The sequence below is a fragment of the Rattus norvegicus genome, chromosome 2 (assembly GCF_021556685.1).
Source record: "Rattus norvegicus strain SHRSP/BbbUtx chromosome 2, alternate assembly SHRSP_T2T, whole genome shotgun sequence".
NCBI classification, from domain to species: Eukaryota; Metazoa; Chordata; class Mammalia; order Rodentia; family Muridae; genus Rattus; species Rattus norvegicus.
The window spans coordinates 236,237,875-236,259,991 of NC_141535.1; the positions used below are offsets into that span (position 1 = coordinate 236,237,875).

The 22,117-nt window shown below is 44.8% G+C and overlaps 1 protein-coding gene and 1 long non-coding RNA gene across 2 annotated transcripts in view; one reads left to right on the forward strand and one right to left on the reverse strand.

The window, feature by feature from the left end:
• The window catches only part of Clca1 (chloride channel accessory 1), a 25,584-nt gene continuing 3,467 nt past the window's right edge, over nucleotides 1-22,117 (reverse strand). Inside the window, 13 exon segments of the mRNA NM_001107449.1 lie at nucleotides 1-1,241; nucleotides 2,035-2,268; nucleotides 3,856-4,029; nucleotides 5,034-5,295; nucleotides 5,790-6,005; nucleotides 7,987-8,093; nucleotides 10,215-10,389; nucleotides 11,876-12,103; nucleotides 12,803-13,021; nucleotides 14,726-14,906; nucleotides 17,155-17,260; nucleotides 19,687-19,834; nucleotides 20,469-20,609. Coding sequence (NP_001100919.1) covers nucleotides 862-1,241; nucleotides 2,035-2,268; nucleotides 3,856-4,029; nucleotides 5,034-5,295; nucleotides 5,790-6,005; nucleotides 7,987-8,093; nucleotides 10,215-10,389; nucleotides 11,876-12,103; nucleotides 12,803-13,021; nucleotides 14,726-14,906; nucleotides 17,155-17,260; nucleotides 19,687-19,834; nucleotides 20,469-20,609 — 2,571 coding nt within the window. The 3' untranslated portion in view covers nucleotides 1-861.
• The window catches only part of LOC147996596 (uncharacterized), a 19,730-nt gene continuing 19,032 nt past the window's right edge, over nucleotides 21,420-22,117 (forward strand). The window contains exon 1 of the long non-coding RNA XR_015677101.1: nucleotides 21,420-21,488. This is a non-coding gene — a long non-coding RNA (uncharacterized LOC147996596). The remainder of the gene's footprint in view (nucleotides 21,489-22,117) is intronic.

Consider the following 22,117-nt stretch of genomic DNA (forward strand, 5'->3'; position numbering starts at 1 on the left):
GTGGAAACAGTGGATTATTTTATTAGCGTTTGGTATGTAGAAACAATGGCCTACTTCATTAGCAGTTGAACATCAACCCTGGATTTAACAGAGCACCCCTAATTGAGCACATACTTGTAAGTGGTTGTGGTGGCTCCCGTAGGCTCGCATATGTGAATGCTTGGTCCCTTGTTGGTAGAATTGTTTTGAGAAGCATTAGCCATTGCCTTTTGGAATTGGTATTTCACTGGGGGTGGGATATGAGGTTTCAAAAGTCCACAACAGGCCCAGTCCCTGGCTAATAGAATATTTGTAAAAACTGTGAAACATATTATTTCTTTATCACTTGCCCTAAATCTACCTACCCCTCCCCATTTCCTTCTACTGTGGCTCTAAGCATCATAGGCACGTAGTATGCATTTCTAAACCCATGGGACCTCCAAGGTGTGAGTTCTCTCCAAAGTGTACCCCATTTCAAAATTGTGCAATCCTCATTCCTACCTAAAGAAAAGAAGACACATTCTTGCTGATGTTAATCCAAGGTCCTGAATAAGAAACCAGGCCTTTTGTATTTAAATAGTTCAGTAGGCATTTCTGATAGTTTAGTATAGTAGTTAGTAGATTAACTAACTGTAATTGGATCTTATTTTTAGCCAAGTGCCCTAGGACAAACTTAAATCTACTCCCATCTATTGGTACAAGCAACACGAGCAAGCATTCAAATTACCCTTCAAAGACTGAGCGATGGTTAAACTTTTGGATTCGAACAGATAATTTTTAATGCACCTGGGCCCAATTTTACAGCTTCACGTGTTACTACATCGCCCCCTTCAGGAAGTCTAAAATACAATGACAGGAGCGATTTACTTCTTGCCTGAAGATTCAGTGCAAACCTAGTGTCACATGCATTTCCCCTAGCCACTTCCACACTATATTCAGCACGTGGATGCCAGGAATCGTGCTGTTGATGCTGACTTCGGGATAAGAAGGAGTTGAGTCTTCTGGCGGCTCCTGAGCGGGGATGAACAGAGACACCCGGGCAATGTTGGAGATTTCTGATTTCAGGTTGGACTTATCCACAGCCTGGATAGCAATGAAGACATCTGTGCCATTTCCAAAGCTGTTGTCCAGTTCAAACTCAAACATTTCCTCGGAGCTGGCCTCCTTGGGGATGAGATCGGTAGTGTTCACTTCGAGTGAGGTGCTGAAGTTGTTTCTGAGATCGACGATACTCGTGCTTATTCGGATGATGTAACTGGAAGCTAAAATAGAAAAACAAATTTTAAAAAGGAGTGAGAGGGAACGCAATGACCAAGTCTTAATCTTTGAAAAATCTACTAGGGATGACATCATCATCTCATGACTTTACAGTGGATGATGGGAACCGGGTAACCATTTTTACAAAGGCTGTCACCCTCTGTGCGCACTCTTTACTCATAGCGAAGAGGTGGAGATAAAGTTGGTTCAGTGATGACGTAAAGCCTCGGTGAGAGTTTCTGAGCCTGAGGCTTGGCTGAGGAAGGAGGGCGCTCACCGTTTATTAGCTCCTAATTTGGAAGGGAGGTTAGAGCTGGTGTTTCTTGAGCACTAACATGCTCAGAGGACCGTAAAACACTGATTCTAATTCACAGGGATCTTAAAACAGATTCTAGTTTGTCAGGTCAGGCTGCTGCCCACGCATCTCATAAACAGAGGGGCTAAGGCTCCACCCCAGACCTAAGTTTTATATTTGAGAGTCAAAGTCTAGTAGGATGGGAAGAAATTTCTTTCAAGGGTATTTACCCTCTATCACAATCCTCTAGAAACACCTTGTTTGTCAGAAACAAGCAAACAAGCAAACAGACAGACAGACACAAACAAAACACAAAATCCTGAAGCTTTCTTTTCCTAGATAAAATGCCTTATTCCTTAATAAGGTAGGCTTCTTAGATTTTAAAAACTGTGTGTCTTTAATTTTAGAAGCCATTCGAGATTCCCTGCCATCTGTGTCCTCCTCCCAGCATAACCTCTGCTCGGTCAGTGAGCTCCTGTCTGGGGTCTGTATAGCAGTCTTACCTCTCCCGTGGTCGTAATCATCCCCAGGAGCCGTCCACGTCAGATTCACAAGGTTCTGCCCTTGAATGCTAGCCTTCAGGTCAGTGATTTGGCAAGGTGGAAAGAGGTCAGGAATGGGAGCTGCGGGGACGTTGGTGGCCACAAACGATCCCCCTGAGGATGTCCTGCTGAAGCACACTTGGCTGTCTTGAACATTACCAGTTTCAGGGTGTGGTGGATTCATTTTTATTTCACCTGTGTTAAAATTTATTAAAACTGTGAAAATCACCACCACTGAAAGGCTAGCCTTCCCAATTTCTACTAGATCTTCCTTCCCACTCTTCCTGCCTTCCACCAACAAAAAACACTCTTAAGTCTGGGGCCAAGACCCCCAATCAGGTTGCATAAGAAGAGAATGAGCAAACGGCCCTCCATTCTTTACTAACAGATGTTTCCTGGTTATAATAGGGGGGAAACCCCTAGAATTGCATTTCTTCTCTCATTTTTGTCTTTAATTTAAAGACATTTAATTATTTGCACAAAAGGGGAGCATGTGGAGGTCAGAGGACAAATTACAGGAGTGGATTCTCTCTTGCCACCATGTGGAACCCAGGGATCAAACTCCAATTGTTAGGCTTAGCAGCAAGCACCTTTACCTACTAAGCCATATCATCGACCCACTGTCTTTCCAGTCTTCTACAATGTCAGTTTAGACTCTGTTGAAACATGGCATCGCCCAAAGAAGCCTCCTATCACTTTGATAATATTTTGAGTGCCGTACTCCCACTTATTTTGTACTTGATCTCCTTGGCTCTTGAGAATTTCCTTGGTTGTTTAATTTATGCAGTTCTCACGTTTTAATATTGTGCTTTGTTTTTCTTACTTGATGATAATTGGATATGAAATAGTTCACATTAAGGACTCCAATCCCAGTATTCTCTCTTTTTATTTGGAGACTGTCTCAGTATGTGGCTCAGGTTGGTCTCAAATCCCTGATCTTGCCTCGATCTCCGAATGCTAAGATTGAAGAGACGCCACACCCGATTGTCTCAATCACTTCCTAGGAAATCACTCACGCATCAATTACAGACTTGGCTTCACGTCACACAAAACTAATTCTGTGCTTCAAAAGCTACTTGCGGCTGAAGCTCTCAGCCAGTGAAGCTCTCAGACCCCATCTTCAGTCGAGCCATTCCGATCTCAGTCCAGCATTACTCGGAACTTACTTTCTCATAAATTCCACTTCTTTAAAACATTTTTTGTTGGTTTTACTATCAAAGGCAAGTCCTGAAATCCTTTAGACTCTGTTGCTCTTGATCCTGCTCTGATCCTGGGCAAACGTTTTAAACCCACAGTGCCTCGGGATGTCCTCTTTCTTAAAGACATGTTTTTCCCACTTGGTGACATGTGCTCGGTGGGGAGGAGGCCTAGCTCACCTCCCAGACAGTTTATTTTACAGTGGGAGAAGGGGAGTCACATGGAAATATTATATTTTATCTTGTGGAATGTGATTTTGGACCAAAGTGTTTAACTATTATGATCTGCCTAATTGGTTTCCTCACGGGGTGTTTTGCTATCTCATGGGACAACAGAGAATAACTGGGCACATTTTTTTAATGTAGTAACTTGGGGGTGGGGCTGTTACTGGTATGTAGTGGATGGACTCCAGTAATACAGCAGAATCCTACAAGACACAAGAGTGTACTCAGCACAGAGCATCACCCAGCCGCAAATGCTAATAAGGTGGAGGAGGGACTCGGACACCAAAAGTTGTCTCCTGACTCACAGACTTGGTGGTTCTTCTAGACCCAAGTCTTTCAGTTTGCCCTCCAAATCACTTACCGTCGTCTTCAATCCAGCCATCTATGTACATGACTCCATTCCTCTGAGGGGCCATTCTCTGTCTGTCTGCAGTAACTCCTCCCAGAGCCCATATTTTGATGCTGTATCTACCATTTGCATCAAAAGCTGTAAAAAACCTTGAGTAGACACCATCATTCTTGGTAGCATCGGCACCTTGACGGGGAGATGAAGGAATTGGTGAATATCCTAAAGGCTACTGGATACCTGTATCCATATGTGAGTTAACATCTTACAGGGAAAATGAGCTTTAGCCACAAGAGACCATGAGGTTCGACCATGTATAGAATGAGGCCTGATGCCCATCTATACTGTGTGTGCACATACATACATGATTATATGTCAATCTTCTCACCCTGAACTGTCCTTTCCTTTTGGAATCAGGGGTCATTTCACATGTCTCTGTCATGACTGATATAACACGAGCTGTCAACTCACTCATTATCAGGTCAAATCAGATTGTTCTATGTACATGATTGGGGAAGAAAAATTGAAACTTTCTCCCCAGGGTATGTTTAGGTAGGAAATTCAGTCATACATTTCATTCCAACAAAGACAGTTCTGTCACAGTAATCAGACACCTTCTACCAAAGGAACACAAAGTGCATTGCTTCCTTATAGATTTCTTACATGAAAGAAAAATGGGCAGAAGTTTTCACTTGGGGAGCAAGGCTAACCCAAAGTCCACATGGATATAGTAACATCTAGAACCGTGCAGGACTTCATCTCTATTGTTTTAAAGTGTGGCAGTATTTGTTTGCCAGTATTGGAGAGAAAGCAGTACCTTAAAAGTGTGTGGTGAACATGAAAATGAAGAAATACATGTCTATATGTGCATACATTTTGAGGAGGTTGTGGACCCGACAGAAATGGCTGCTATTTCTCTTCACTTAGTTTGGAAGAGATAACATTCTGTGTAGTCTCTAATGAATTCAAAGCATTAATGCACTCTGGTGCTTGGAGGCTAAGGCTGGACCCTTGCTTATATTTCTCATCATCTTGAGATATGACATACACGAGGATGCAGAGAGTACTTGGATCCCCGGTACTAGGTTCTCTGCCTCCGACTGCGTGCACTGGAGGGTTAGAGCTCCTGTTGGCCATTCCACGGTGGTGGTATCTCAGAAGAAGATCTAAGTTCTAATTTCTTTGATGGTTACCTGCTCCGTTATCCAGTAATTCCAGGGTTACTGTTTTTCCATTCACAGATTCAATCAGGGCTGTGACACTGGCCCTGAGAATAGGCGAGGCTCCTTGGCGAATGCTTGCATACACGGTTACAGGGCTGGGGAATTTCCCTGTGTTCTTATTCACTACTGGGGTCACTGTAATTGGAGGCAGTGTAGCGCTTGCTGCCCGGGAGGTGACAGTCAAAGTGAGAGTCTGTGAGCTCGCTTGAATGCTGTATTTCCAAAAGCCAACCTGACCAAAACAGAGGCAGATATTTCCAGTGAGCATCAAAGGCCTAACTTCGCTGCCACTTACAACAAATGCCTCTGTGACTAACGAGTGTGGCAGGCACGTCTAAGATGTGCGTATCCTTGATTCTCTGCCAGTCAAGGTAAACATGAGTGCGTTTAGACTGACTATGCGACTCCCATAGTCAAGACAAACCTAGTTAGGGATAATGAGGCTTAAGGCTGCAATGAGTGATCTCATTGATCGCTGCGCTGCCTGGAATTTCCAAGGAGTTCTTGTCATCCCAAAGCATCAAGGGTCATTTGTCATCCCAACTGCTGTATACTTCCATTGTTTCCCTTTCATTTGGTGGCATGAAATTACCCTTCCCCCTCTCTTGTCTTAACTGGCAGACTTCAGTGAATGAAGGGTTTTCATTGTTTTCCCCCCACAGTCAATAAATCTACAATTACTTGTAAAACAGTATTGTCTAGTCTACAGGGAAGCTGACTCCATACCTTGGCTATGCCTGGGACTTGGAGGTAGGCCACCTTGGTGTTGGTGTCTAGTACAAAACCACTTTGTTGCACTCCACTGGGATCCCAGATAAATATTGAAGGAGAATTCGTAGTCCAGGTGACAAGAAACAAGGTGTCCTTCCCCACTGTGCTGTCCACGATCACTGAGCCATTCATCCACTGCTTATTCTGGAGATTAACTCCTCTGCTCTCCAGCTGTTGAGAAGATCAACACTTTACTTCCTGGACAGCACAGTGTACGTCTCATGGTCTCACAAAACTGTCCTGACTGCCAGGAGCCAATCCAAAGGTCTGAAGGTATTCTTGGGTCTTTTGTTTGGTGTTTAGGGTCATTTAGGCTTAGTTCTAAACCACTATTCCAGCTTCTAGTTTCCATGATACTGCTTTCTCTGCTCAAAAGGTTTATGGTTCCCCAGTTTCGTGCTCTTTGCCCCCTCCTCTACATCATTACTTTCTCCCTGCTCATCTGAGTCTTACTGTTCCTCCGGAATTCAGTGCAAATGTCTCTTTATTCTTGAAACTTTCACCAATGCCTATCTCTTAGGATGTATGAACCACCTTCCTGTGACCTTCGATGCGATTTTCCCCCTTGCTGTCCTTTGATGGCCATCCCATGATGCTCTAACAACACTAAATCCCAAGAAGGACTGACTGTACTCGTTTGTAAACCATGGAGAGATGATATAAATTATCAAGAATTACAAGTTACTAAGTGAGCATCATGGGAGTCCCCAGGATGGTGGATGAACTAAACCACTGAGTGGGAGACTGCTCATTGGGGTGGAATGGGATGGCTGCAGAGTAGGGACGGAAATAGGAGAGAGCTTCAGTAGCAAATGTGGTTTTGAGCATTGTCTCTTGCATAATAATTCCATATGGCTAAGTTGATACTCAGTAGAAGAGGTAAAGGCCATGGGGCCAGGCTTTCTGGCCCCACCAGTGGATAATGAATAAGTCCGGACGTAAAGGACTCTTGTTCTCATGGTGGGTTAGGAAATGAGTCCTACTCACCTTTCCCTTTCCTTCCCTGTTTGTTTTCTTAAATGAAAAAAAAAATCACAGACATGCCTGGGAGTTTTTCAGCAGTGAATTGCTTCTCTGAAACACATTTGTTTCTTTGTAAAACAAGGCCCTTGAGTTTTAAAATTTCCTGCAGGACAACCAACATAGGAGCCATGGCTGTCTCCACAGACTGGAAACACAGGGCATCGGCCGGCCCCAAATCCTATCTTTTGAACCCTGCCATCCAGGTTTGATGCCATTATTCCTCCAGGGCTCCTCAGACCTTGACTGTGCAAGTCTGAGATTCACTCTGTGCTGGTTGTTTAGTCTTTCCTCCTACAGGGTTGCCTTGTCCAGCCTCCACGTGATCAGATTTGCCAATTCTTATGGTAGCCTGGGGTGCCATTTTGGTTGCTGTCCCTGGGAGGCCTGCTCTTTCTAAGGGAAGGCAGGGTGGTGGTGTGGATCTGGAGGGAAAGGGGAAGTGAAGGAAGGGAGACGGGGGGAGGGAAGAAGAGGGGAGAGGGGGAAGGAGAGACTGCAGAGTCCGGATGCAAAGTATGAAAGAAGAACAAAAGAGAAAATCCCTGCAGCCATTCTAATAGAGCACTTTGTTTGTTCTCAAAAATAGGCTCAAGACGTTTGAACGATAATTTGAGCTTCTTAGCATTTTAGAACCAGACAAGCCCACAGCTTTCCGCTCCATACAGGGGTAAGTTTCTTCAGTCAATGTCAGTTAATGTTAGACTCAGAATCAAGATTTGTGAGTCTGAATGGACTACATGGGGTTTCTAGAGGGCAAAGTGCCCTGTCTCAGCTCCAGGAAAGTCATGGCAAATCTTAGGAACTCAGGCAAAGGAAGAACTGGGCACATCCTGTCTATACACCTGTCCTAGAAAATGGATGGATGATCGTAAGACAATGTAAGCCCATCATATTACAGAGAGAGCTTGTTAGCAAATGCCTACAGGGGATTATTAGACACATTAACAAAATAAGTAAATGCCAACTGCCTTCGTTAAATAAGGGAGCTTACATTTGGGGAATGATGTCTGATGTCAAGATGAAGACTCTGAATTTTAATTAATGCACAAAGGAATGTAGAACTCAAAGCATCCAGCAGTCTAGACTGATTATAAGCAGACAAGAGAAATCAAATAGTTAGAACTCTGACCTGGATGGAGTGCTGAGAGATAGCTGCATTTCCTGAGGAGAGAGCTGCGAAAGCATCAACAAGACCGTTGTTCTGAATCTGATCGGAAGAATACGTTTGCAAGCCTCCTAAAATGCAAGCACATTGTCAGAGGTTATCTTTCCAGGGAGCGAGCATTGACAACATCTTAGCTATAGCTGTGATAGCAGGAATCACAATTCAGATCGATAGCAAACACGAGTGCATGTTAACTTACAAGTCGATACTGATTCACACTGAGACATAGTCTCCAGTAGTTCAAGCCAGCCATACGTTCACTGTTTATCCAAGGATGACCTTTACTCCAGATCCTTCTGCCTCTACGCCCCAACCACTGGGATTTCAGGTTCATATCACCGTTCCCCACTGATACTGACTTTTCAATCCTAGTAATGAGTAGCTTCAGAAATACCCATCATGAAGCCATGTAAACTATCTGCACAAACACCCAACAGCGTTTACAAATTAAAGGCCATGTGATTTCATATGAGGGAGTCTATTAAAGCACAGTTCACACTGATTGGTTTACTCTTATTTAAATGCAGTTCTAACAAACTGGGTTTTAAAGTTGTATCTCAAATCAAAAAATATACACGTGTGACAATATTAAGAAATAACAGTGGACGAAAGGGCCATTACAGAATTGGGATGTATAGGAGAAAGATTAATATTCCAGGCCTGGAAGTTTGGTTAATGTGGAGGTTGGAATACATTTTGTCAAGGGAGTGGCACTATTAGGAGGTGTGGCCTTGTTGGAGGAAGTGTGCCACTGTGGGGGTGGGCTTTGAGACCCTCGTCCTAGCTGCCGGAAAGTTAGTCTTCTTCTGTTTGCCTTTGGAACAAGATGTTGAACGGCTCAGCTGCTCCTGCACTATGCCTGCTTGGGCACTGCCATGCTCCCTCCTTGATGATACTGGACTGCACCTCTGAACCTGGAAGGCAGCCTCAGTTAAATGTTGCTCTTGTAAGAGATGCCTTGGTCATGGTGTCTGTTCACAGCAGTAAACCTTAGCTGAGCCAGGTATTGAGAATAAGTGTAAACTGAAGAAGTAGACAGGAAGCCACTCGTAGCTTTTTGATATTCATTTATTTGTGTGTGCATGTGTCATGGTGTGTGTGTGTGTGTGTGTGTGTGTGTGTAAAGGGCAGAGGATGATTGGTGGCAGTTGTTCTCTCCTTATGGACCATAGGTTCTATAACTCAGAACTCAGGTTGTGGGCTTGGCAGCAAGCACTTGTGATCACAGAGTCGCCTTAGGTAGTCACTTTTAAACTGTTAAAGGGCATCTGAAGTCAGGGACCATGTTTCTGTAGTGCTGCCGGTGGCCCACGTGTCCTCCTCCAAGTGAGTGAAAGTCTGCTTTGTTCTAAGTGTTGGCCACGTGACTAACAGCTGCCTCATTCTCCAGAGGACTGCCTTACCCCAAAGGGCCATCCTACACAGAAAAATGATTTGTATCGCTGCTCTGCTCCAACAATAAATGCCCATTGACTGATGGACGAGGCAATACAAGAGGGGAGTCCATCTGTCTCAAGGGAGGACCACATTTGTATTGCGTTTCTAGTCTATAGGCCACGCAGCTAGAGCGAGGGTACAGTGCAAATTTGCTTCCGTCCCTTGCTCTGTTTTCTACTCTGTCCTCAGTCTCTTTTCTTTTGAGAGCTCACGTGTACTAAATCCTCCATCTCAGGCTGTTTCTGGAGAACATGGGCAGATATATTATCTCCAATGGTAATAATTTATATGTCTAATACTATCCCCAAATAAAAGGAAGAGTTCACAGATTGTGCAAAGGAAGCCGGGGTCAGAGGACCCTGTCGGCACCATCTGTTAGTGTGAGACTCAGATACACAGCACCCTGGTCTTTTGTGGAGAAACTGCCCGTGCACTGCTTGACTGAAGTAGCCTCTGGTTGGTCACCAGGCTCTTCCCCTCCTCCCCTCCTCCCCTTCCTGTCTTTCTTAGGTAAAGTTAAATACTCATAAGGTGCCCCAGGAGGTTTCTTTGAGTTGTCGCTAGGGTGTTGCACCGTCACTTCCCACAGCCTGGCCTAGCCCTGGAGCCAAGACCTTAAGGAGAATGGACAGCATCAGTTCTAACAGTCATTTGGGAGAAGCATAGCTACTTGGCAGAGATTACCCCATCTTTCTGAATCCCCTTTCCTGGCTCCTCCTCGCTGGAGCTTAGAGTCCACCGTTATGTCCCCTCACCTGTCATTTTGGACAGCTGTTCAAGCTCTTTAGCGGCAGACGGTCCCAGGGCCACTGTGTGAATGATGGCCCCACTGTTCTTCACCAGGTCAAAGCAGCTGCTAATGGTGTTATCTTCCCCGTCGGTCAGCAGCACGATTTCAGCTCCATCCGTCGGGTACTTCTTCTTTATCGACTAAGAACGTGATTAAGAGCAGGGATTATCAGTCTCGAGGTGGCCGGGGTGTGTGTGGACATTGCCTCTACATGGGACAAGAAGGGACCAAGTAGAGGGACCAAGCGGATGTCTGGGAATGTTGGAGGAGCATCTGTCTAGCGGTGACACTACATCATGGAACTCAACAGTGATCTCTTTGTGTGGTTCGCCTTCCCCAGAAAAATCATGCTGTGCAACGCAGTGTGGTCCGAGAGACAGGCAGTTCTGGGAGAGGATACAGGGCTGCTGAGTTTGGTCTCGAGATCCCATTACAAACATCAGGAACCAGGTGAGGGATAGCAGACCCAGAGGAGTTTGAACTTCAGCCTTTTAATATCTGACAATATCAACTGTGTTAACCAGATCACAGATAGTTGCATTTTCATGCCCCTTCTAATGAAAGCAAGCACTTTGTTTCTTTACACACACACACACACACACACACACACACACACACACACACACACACACACACAGAGGCATGCACGTACGCATGACTTTTTGATGTTTCTTCTTGGAAACAGGGTTCATGTAGCCTACAGAGGCATCGAACTCCCTATGTAGACAAGGAGGACCGTGGCCCTCTGATTCTCCCACCCCATATGTCCTAAAAATAGTTGTGTGCCTAGACACAATCTTAATAAGAGGACAGTCCACCTGCCAATGATAAATAAGATTAGGATGGAAAGAAAATGAAATAACAGTGTATGTGATCTACACATCACTGCAAGGGTGGAGAGAGACCAACGTGCAAGGCAAACAGTCCAGCTTCCGTCCCACAGCCCACGGTTATGGATGAAGTATGTATGGCCAGAAGGCTGGCGGGGAAAGCAGAGGCACAGGAGACACCTCCTGACTGCATTCCATGTTTGAGTGATGATAGGAGATCACACGCTGGCCTTGGTGAGGTTGGAAGGGAGTGAACAGAGACCATGAGCATGGGAAAGAGCCGGTGCCCAGGATTCTGAGAGCTGTGGTCATGACCCTGGTCTGACCAAGTGCTTCAGGGTCTAGGAAGTAAGAGCAGTGGCCTGGTTTGATCCCCTTGCTTAATTTCTTATAATTGCTGTGTGTTGTGAAGGACGGGCTGCAGTTTCCATGTTTCCCACGTGGACTCGGAGTTGGGTTATCAGGTAAGACTCAGGGATCCTGCCACAGAGCTCGAGAATGTGTGACCCAGTCAAGCTGGACCGAGGAGGCACATCAGACATACTGGGAGTGCAGTCATGCACTCAGGAATCCCTGAATGCTTAGGTGCAGAAGAGGAGAGAAGCAGGAAGGAGGAAAGCCATACTAACTCTGAAGGCATAACTCTCTGTATCGCTATACCCTTCCACCACCATGCTGTCCTCCGCCATTGTAATTCAACCTGACACCAGCCATGTGTGGGAACTCTGGAAATGAAAACGTCATAGGAGTAAATGCCACCAATAGTTGCAAACAACCACAACGGAGAGCGCCTTACTGTAAATGCTGCCTGAAGCCCAGAGCATATAGACGTCCCTCCTGAAGCTACTGTGGGTAAGCGCTTGATCAGCAGGTCTCTGTCAGCACCACTGTTTAACTGTGTGAGTTCGCTTTGTACATAGGCGGTACTGTCGAAGGTCACCATCCCGACCCAGGATCCCTGCTCCACGGTCTGCAGCAGGAAAAGCCGGCTTGCCTGATTCATTCGGTTAAGACGGTTATCGCTCTGAAAGAACAAGCAAAAGAGCGGTCGAGATGGCCCTTGAATGAGCAGGCTGACAACAGACCAGGTTGAAGAGTTCTTAGAAGTGGCTGCCCTAAGATAAGTGTGTACTTAAGCTGTATCCTTTCAGGGTGGGTGTTTTCCATTTGTGCCTGGCATCTACTTTGGGTAAAATTTTAGAGTTTTTGCCTAAATAGCAAAAGGCAAAAAAAAATCTATCTTCCATAATCCCTGGAATATAATGCATTAGATAAGGCTTGTATGGAAATCTAGGCCCAGTTATGTTAGCAAAACACAAACAGCATTAAGCTTACTTATCAGAACTTTGCTCAAGTCGGTATTATTTTAGTTTGACAAAGGGGGTAATTGATACTGAGTCTGTGAAATGAGGCGGTGTGAGCATCGTGTGTGTGTGTGTGTGTGTGTGTGTGTGTGTGTGTGTGTGTGTGTTTCTCATCACCTTGAGCTCACTCACTGGTCAAGGAACCACAGGGATTTGCCTGTCTCTACCTGCTCAGAGCTGGAATCACCAGCAAGTTTGGGGCCTTTATGCTTGCAAGGCAAGCACCTTATCTGCTGAGCTATCTCTCCAGCCCAAGACAGGTATTTCTGACCACATAGCTATTCCTGGGTTTGACCCTCCTGTTGTGTTTGTTCTCTACCAAGTCCAAATTGTATCACGCACACGCTCGGCAGACCTACCTGCATGCTCCCGGACTTATCAAGAACGAGGCACACGATTCTTTGTCTGGTTTGCAGCAGTGAGAAGGTGGGTGCGGGTGGCTGGGCTGTCATGGGAGTGGTTTGCTTGAAGTCCTCAGATTCCTGGATGACTTCCCAAGTGCTTCGGAGGTTGCATCGTTGGTTTTGGGCATTGGGGGCTTCTTTATTGTGATTTTTTTCTGTACAGAATTCAACCACCTGAAATTGCCAGTTAATAACATACATGACAGCAATCAATAGATTCTTTAAAATATCTAGCAAAACAAACACTCTTTCCACTCCCAGGCTCCTCTGCTGGTTTATAACCCTGGCTGGGTCTCACAATGGTGCACTGCAAGCCTGGGAAAATCATGGTCTGCATCCTGTCTCAAGCCTTGTCTTCAGCCTTATTGGACCTTTTGTTCTAGTCCGCGGTGAAGGCCTGCCTGCTATAAGGTGGTTTCCTTTACTCCTCAGGTTCTCTACGTGAGATGTCACCTTTCTTCACCCCACACTCCAGCACAATCTCGTCTCTGAACCCTCACACTGACAAGCTCCGTTCCTTTACTTTCTGAACCCCATTAACCAACATGCTGGGTTCAACCTTGAACACGCATCCTTCCAGCTCTCTAGAATCCATCTGCAGATCTGGTTTCCCAGACGCCATGTCTCCTCTCTATTCCATCACTTTTCTGGATGCTTCTTCACTTCACGTCCTTGCTCATTTCCTATTTGATGTCAGCACTAGGCCCCTGGTCACCCAGGCCAAAAAAACAGGACATTTCTGCACTGCTCCCTTCACAGAGCAACCAAGATCTAGACATCTCTTCCTATTTCCAGTTTGTAGTCCCCTCCACCCTCCCACTTCAATGAAGTCTCCGTCATCCGAGTCCTCATGATCTTTCCCTCACAGTCCAGTCAGGACTTATCTGACCTTGCTCTGTTTCTCCATGTTGCTCGCCCCACAGCTGTTTGAGAACCCTTCCCCTTTATTTTCATCTATAAGACGTTTTATATTTACACTGTGCATGGTATTCTATGTATGTTGGGTGTCCAGATGTGTGTGGGTACTCATGCCATTGTGCTCGTGTGGAGCCTGAGGTCCATGTTAGGTGGCTTTCCCGGTCAAGCGCCACCTTCAGTTTTTTTGAGACAGGAGGATTTCCTAGCGAATCTGAAATCCATCTCTTTGATGAGACTGGATGGCATTGACCTTTGGTCATCCACCTATCTCATCTCTGAGTGCTGGTACCCTCGGCTTGTTATACGGGTTCTGGGGATTGAAGTCAGGTCCTCCGAGCTCAACCAGCAGGCACTTTACCTTGTGAGCCGTATCTCCTTAGCCCTCCAAGACCCTCTGTAAGTCCTGCGGCTTCGGATAACCAACGACAGTGACAAACTGCAGCTTTTCCTTCGCCCCCGCCCCCGACACCTCGCTTCTGGCTGGGTCATCTAAGTCTTTAGTTTTTCCTACACTCTTCTACTGGCTCTCAGACTTGTGTGCTATCTTGTCCCTGTGCTCAGGATTCGTTACCAGGGAGTTCCTTTCGCTTTGCCAAGTGTTTCCCTCATTGTCTAGCCCTCTTCGAGAGATCGCCGCTTCAGTCCTCCGCAACCTCAGAGTGCAATGTACAAATGTCCACAGACTCCTTTGCCATCCAACTGTACATGTGGGCTAGAAACCTGGCAGACACATTGAAGTTTGCTTCCTCAAGATTTGGCCCAGGGTGACACACAGCAAGAGGTCTACATGCTTGTTTTCCGCAACCCAGCTTATCATGACGAGAATCAGCTGCTGAGTTCCCCCTAACGCTGGCACTGTGTCTAAAACTCATTGTCCCCTTGGAACACCTAGGCAAAAACCAAACCAAACCGACCTCACTGAATTTATCCAAGCATGTGGGGAAAGAAGAGGACACTTACAGAGTTGATATTTTGGTTAAACATGATGGACGCCTTCTCTCTCTGGTTTTTATCTGGTATGAATACACAGTTATCTTTATACAGTCCCGTTACTCTGTCGATTACGCACTTTCCGTTAGTGACGCAACTGCCTCCCTGGCACCGACGAACTACATGTTTACCGGTAATGGTTGCCGAACATCTGAAAATACACGAAGGTTAAGTGCGTAGGCAATGTGACCATCTTAAAGGGTCTGCCACTCACCCGAAATTTCTGATGGTTGGCCTTCTCTAGGATTCTTTTTCATTAAACCTCATATACCAAATGCAGTATGTTTATATCAGAGTCAATTCTGTTGCCAGAAAGTACCTGAGGAGGTACAGTACCAGAAGAGCATGACTGAGTATCAAAGTCCATAGACTACTCCAATCCAAGCTGCTCCCTTATTTTGGAAAGCTCGAGTCCTCTTAGTTTCCCCACAGGACTTGCTGACATCAGCTATCTTTATCGCAAAAAGTTTTGGAGCAGTGATTGTCTGTTCATTGACATTTAAGGTTCATTGACATTTATATTATATGCTTATGGGTTTTATTATAAGTGGGATGTTTTTACCCATGTTTCCCTTTTAATCTACAGAATGGAGTGTAAAAATAATAAAAACATAAAAGAAAACTCATTAAAACTATAAAGAAGAAAAAACATGTTTCACCCTCCGAAATAAACGTCTGGTTTGTTGAGAGGTTTCCTGTGCCAACATAAGAAGGCTTTGTTTTCAGATTAAAAAGAAACTTACAGAGGTACATATTTAAAATCTTAACATATAGACACGTACAGCACATTCTTGTACAATGCGGTTATAATGAGTTCTATTCTTCAATGTTATATAAATCCATCCTAACTTACTAAATTTACTTTTTCTTTTACTTTTTGTTGCTACCAAACATAAACACCTGTTAAGCACATCAAATTCCCTCAACATAGAGACATTCCATAAGTTCTATGACTCTAGAGAACCCTGACTTGTTTTCTTAGTTTGACAAGTTTATCCAATTGGGAGAGATTCTGTTAATTTTTTCCTTAGTTAAATTTTTTCTTTATGTCTTAAGAAACCTTACCTCTCTTCATAGACTTATTATTCAAACTCTGTTAAGTTATTATATAAATTACTGACAATATACAATATTTTATTTAACCCAGTCTTGAAATATATTTAAAAATTAACAAGCGAAGTCCACTTTTTTACACTCTTTTCTTAGAAATAATCTCACTCAGTGAATTTGAAGGTCTTTGAATGAGACACAAATTTATATATTTGACTAGAAATTCATAAAACTTGAGAAATCAACTTTACTTGAATTTATACATTCCAAGTATCGAAATCCTCCCTGTCTTGGTTTTCTTTTAAACCTTCTTGAATTATTTTGTAGTTTTCTTTAAATTTATCGTCTACACTTCTTACTGTGTTTTCGATCGGATAGCTGCTGCCTGGAGCATAGTACTTTCCACTATATGTTTGAATGAGTTATTGCTAATACATAGAAAAGCACCTGTAATAGTCCCTTTGCATCCTGTCCCTGTTGACTTCCCTTGACAGTCTTGCCTCCCCTTTATGATCGTAGGTTTTCTGGGTGGGATCTGCGTGAACATCACTTCCTGTCCTCCCCTCTGGTGTTGTGTGGTTTGTACTGTCCCAGTTCTGTGTGTGACTAAATTGGGTATGAATTCTGGAATAAACCGAGACAACTGTGACCACACTCTTGTCCTCTTGCTGACGCTGTCCCTATTAGACTGCCCCTAACATTTCTCTATCAAATATGGCACAGACTGTTGGATTGCATAGATCTTACGTAATGTATGATGAGAGTAACTTCTGGGCTTGCAAATACTTAAAAAGTTTATTTGGAAGACAAGGGACTGTGGGTATTGTTAATATGCTTTGTTGAATTTTCCCTTTAAGGGGATGTGGCAGTCGTGTTGTCTAACATGCTCCACGGCTGTGGAAGGAAGAACAAGCTGCTAGATATTTCCAGATCTTGAAAGCACTGAGTACAAAACAGCCTTGCTTTTAAGCAAGGATCTGGTATCTAATGGTGCGGAAGCTCAGAAGAGACAAGTGGGAAATACAACAGGGGTTGGGAATGGCACCCGCTGGCTGAGATTTGAAAAATCAAAGCAACATGGTCATATCAGCAAAGGGACTCTGGGTTGTGGTCTGCATGACCCAGAGACCACAAGCAGAGGTACCAGGCAGACTGTGCCTGGCAGTGATTTACAAAGTAGGAAACTCAGTTAATGGAACCACTTGCAAGAAAAAGCGTTCATTTGTAGAAGCATAGAGTGTCTTAGAGATTGGAAATGAGACAGAAAACTGGTATTTTAAAAGTCCTTCAAGGAAAGGTTGGTTGCACTTTGAAACAGTTTTGGGGAAGTGACGTCAGAAGATACATACCTTACTGCCTGGGGCTTTCCGTTGGACAAGTAGAACTTCTCGTTGTTGTTGTACTCGTCAAACACCCCCCATCGGAAGTGAGCCCACTCATGAACAAACGTCCTGTCTGAGGGAAAAAATATCAAAGAGCTGAAGACGATAAACGGGACATAGACCCGCACGAGAAAGAACGCTCTTTTAGATGCTTGTTTTTGCTTTGCTTCGTTAGAGATTTCTAAATAATAAAACTGGAAGCTTGATTTCCTGAGTGGGACCTGACATGACAAGTACACAGTTCTGTACGATATGTGTATCTATTTTGACTTATCATGTGTCCCTGGCGTGATCAACGAGAGGCAGGGAGTTATTCATACACTGGTCAGGCAGCTGCCCCACCACGTCCTGCTTGGTCTTATAGAAGACATGCAGGGTCAGAGAACTGCCTTGCTGAACGAGGGTTAAGTCCAACTCCTTAGGACAGCATGGCAGCGCCTGAGAACTCCAGCCCTTTCCCTGCTCTTCACCCTGGGCTACATCATCACAACAAATGCCTCAGTGTCTTTCTGTAGGCCAGCCAGACTCCTTTTTCACAGGCTTTCTCTTGCTGGCCTCTCTCACTGTCTCTACAGTGATAATTACTGCTCTTCTCTCAAAAATCGAGCTTCCGTCTAGGACTGGTGACCAAGGCCTGTAATTCCAGCTATTAAAGAGGCTAACATAGAAGGATCATCAGTTCAAGGTTAGATGGCAACACTTTTGAGATCCTGTCTCCAAAGCATTAGGGAAAAAAAAATCAAGCCACCCAACTGACATCCTAACATGCTCAGGCCAGCCTAGACACTCCCAGGCAGTTCCATTCTATCTCATTGTTTGATGTTTTTCATTTTATGCTGTCACCGAAGCTTATCTCTGGGAAGGCGGGCAATATGATTTATCTCCTGTCATATTTGGGCAAATCATATCTAGAGATTATTAGGCACCCATTAAGTATGCCATATTTGGGCGACTCTTAGTGACTTATGTGTATCTTAGTGTTTCTGAATTATAATTCAAAGTGGGCTGAGTTTGGATGCCTAGGTGAGAGGGCCACTCTGAGGATCAGCTCCAATCTCCTGTTCTGAGGGTTTGCACTGAATTTTCCTTCAAGTGCTAGAAAGGCAATGACTGTCAAAGGTAATGGAAGACTTTGAGGGCAAAGGACAGGGCTAGGGTTATGTTATATGAAGGAATCATTTAAAGGAATGGTGTGATTCCCAGCTGTGGTGGCTGGAGTGAGCTCAGGACTGGAACAGCAGTTAGATCGGTTAACTCAGCACATACTTACTGAATCATAGGTCAGGAATTTCCTGTTCTAGTTTTGAAAATGAAATGCATTATCGTAGAATGAAGAGACAAAGTTCAGACCACTCTAATCAGCGATAATTATGTGGGGGTTGGGCAGACAGAACCAGGGCTTCCCTTTCTCTCCTGCCTAAGAAGACCAAACTAATTCTGGAGCATTCTGACCATTTTTAGACATTATTCTTTCAACACTAGTTATTCAGGAACCACATTTGTGTATGTGTATGAAGCATATACACGGACTTTGAATATTTCCTTCAAAGGTTGATCCATATAGCTCGTATTGACATGATTGTTTTTGTAAGAATTGAACTTCTTAAGGGTTTCCCTGTGCAGTCCAGGCTGATTTCAGTCTCGGGATTACTGGTGTGCACCACCACCACACACACTCAGACACACAGGCACATGCATGTGCACACACATGCACACACGAGAGAGAGAGAGAGAGAGAGAGAGAGAGAGAGAGAGAGAGAGAGAGGAGGGAAGGAGGGGAAAGGGGGAGGAGGAGGGGAGGAGAAGGGGAGGGGAAGGGAAGAGGGAGGGGGAAGAAAGGGAGGGGGGAGGGGGAGGGGGGAGGGGGAAGGGAGGGGGAGAAAGAGGGGGAGGGGAGGGGGAGAGAGACAGGCTTTGGGAGATGACTACAAGATGACACTGCATGCTCTGAAGGGACTGGCACACAGTGCAGCACCACCGTTAATAAATGAAGAACCTCAGCCTCTCCTGAAGTCTGGAATCAAACCCTGCTGAGTCAGGAACTCAAATCAGGTGAACCCGAGCACACTGTCACCATCTGGTGGCTGCCTTATGAACTGCAGGAAGGTGATTTAATTTAGCCAGGTGAAGCCTATAGATCCATAGAAGTCTAATGTATCAGGCCAATCAATTTTACTGCAATTGCCTGGCACTACACTAGTTCATAAAGCCAAAATGCCACACCTATGCAGGCCTGCGAACCAGTGTTAAATTATTGTTCAGAAATCCGTGTCTGTGACTCCTTGCTTCTAGTTTGTCATCTGCAGGCTTACTTAGAACGAGAATACAGTATTTTTTTTTTTTTGGTTCTTTTTTTCGGAGCTGGGGACCGAACCCAGGGCCTTGCGCTTCCTAGGCAAGGGCTCTACCACTGAGCTAAATCCCCAGTCCCGAGAATACAGTATTTAACACACAACTGGTGTATGTGTCATTTTCTGGAAGATTTTGCTGAGTCCGTACCTTGTGGGCCATACTCAGTCTGCTTCTTTCCTGCTAAGAAGTCAGGAGTCAGGTGAATCCTGATCCCCCTTTCTCCACATGCTCCTATGTGCTCGGTGTAGGGCTCATCATTACCTATGGGGCTCGTTGTTGACACAAGGACATCAGCCTGAAATACAATGAAAGATGATATTACCAAATATATTGGCCTTACAGTTGCGTGATTTTGCCACAATTTCATTTCATTCTTCACTATTTCCCCTGAAACAACCAACCAACTGAACAACCAACCAACTGACCAAACAAGCAAACAACCAAACAAACAACTAAACTACTGACCAACCAACCAACCAACTAACCAACCAACCAACCGACCAACTAACCAACCAACCAACTAACCAACTAACCAACCCACCAACCAACCAACTGACCAATCAACCAACCAACTAACCAACCAACTAACCAACCCACCAACCAACCAACTGACCAATCAACCAACCAACTAACAAACCAACTAACCAACCAACCAACTAATCAACCAACCAACTAACCAACCAACTGACCAATCAACCAACCAACCAACCAACCAACCAACCAACCAACCAACTGAACAACCAAACAACTGACCAATCAACCAACCAACTGAACAACCAACCAACCAACCAACCAACCAACCAACCAACCAACTGAACAACCAAGCAACTGACCAATCAACCAATCAACTGACCAAGCAAGCAAGCAAGCAACCGATCAAACCGGTAAATCGCAGAAGAAAATAGATGTCTAAAAGAACTTGTTCTCACATTTTTTAAGGTTTCAAGTTTTGGCCTCTTATATTCAGGTTTTGTGTTCCAATTCTCAGGAATCAAAATGGCAACATTTTTGAAGTAAAATCTTTTCCCTGTAGCTTCAAACAGGTATGGAGAGGCCTGAGTCACCATGTCCTGGGAGGAGAGAACACACTTAACAACATCACTGAGAACAGATTGAGTTACAAGTTATTTCAAGACACATCTGTATTTTCCATTCAAAAGCCCAACTAGGCAGGGAACATGGCTTCCTTAAATACAGCAAGCAGTCTCTCTGAGTGCTGACCATATCATAGACTCTGGAGGCAGATGCTAATCCTGACTTAACCACTTCTTGAGGGCATTAGACACTTTCCAATTCTAAGCTCAGATTTCACCACTTAGAGCCTGAGACATGTTGTTGTGACTACCTCACAAATGACATCACATGTGTGACACCTAGGAAGACGAATGCTTTCTTAGCACTATTCTTACTGCCATCTGGTGCCTTCATTTCGTTTGATCCCTTGACCATGAATAACAGTTGGAGAAACTGAACTGGGGATATAATTCTCCAGGTCTCAGCACACGATGGTGAACAGTTAAGCTAAACCTAATGTTACATGTTCAAGTAACACTCATTTTAGTATAGTATTAAGAGTTAGATTTAAGGAAAGAGCATCATTTGGCATTCGCAAATTGTGCACAGCTTTATCTCTCAGAAATGAAGGAGCAGCAGTAGCAACTGCCCCTGCAGGCTCCCTGGGGTGCACTGCGACCGGATGTACAGATGATACTGTAGAAAGAAGGCTTTGCGCCAGCTAGGACGGAGACTGAGCATGGACAGGAAGTAAAAGAGAACCCTGGTGCTCTGGGATGGTCAGGGAATGAGTCACAGTGCAAAGAAAGGACAATAGAAGTGACGGATTAAGGCCAGGGAGTGTCCCTCGCTATGTGCTATGCGCCAGACTGGGTGAGCCATGTCTACAGAAGGGAGACAGCAGTGCTGTGGGAGTGGAGTCAGGACAGTGAGAGGTGAGAAACTGGAGACAGTGACCACAGATGGCAGGTTAACAAATGCTTATTTAAGTTAAAGTGGAATGGGGTCTGTTTGTTGGAACAGGAACTTTTCCACTGTGGAGGTGCTACTTGGAAAACAATAACACTAAAAGGAGGGGTCACCACAGAAGCAGAGTCCTGGCTGCAGCAGACCTTGAGTGGAGACTGTGCCCGGTGGGAGAGGGCAGGGTGGGGGTGGGGGAGAGGACTGCCCATCTTGGTGTCGGGAGGTTGTGTTCAGCTACCCATGCAATGCAGAATCTTGCTCCTACCTTCTCTGTGGCTAAATTTGGGGAGTTTACTCATGTTCTCCATGCATATCCTCCCCACATTTCAAACAGTGGCAATACCGATTCCCTTTCTAACTTAGAAAACATGCTTAGGGCTTTGCATTTCTACACCCCAAAGCCCAGATTTTAACAGTCACTGGGAGAATTTAACATACTTTCTTCCAAAAATAATTTTTTTAAATTTAAAATTGCCAAATGCTTGATGGTTGGGTGTAAACCTGACTGTGTTTGAACACCTGACTGCATTTCCACCCACGAAGTGTGACTGTTTGATGCTTCCCGAGACAAAGTGCAAGCAGCATGAAGTAAACTCTC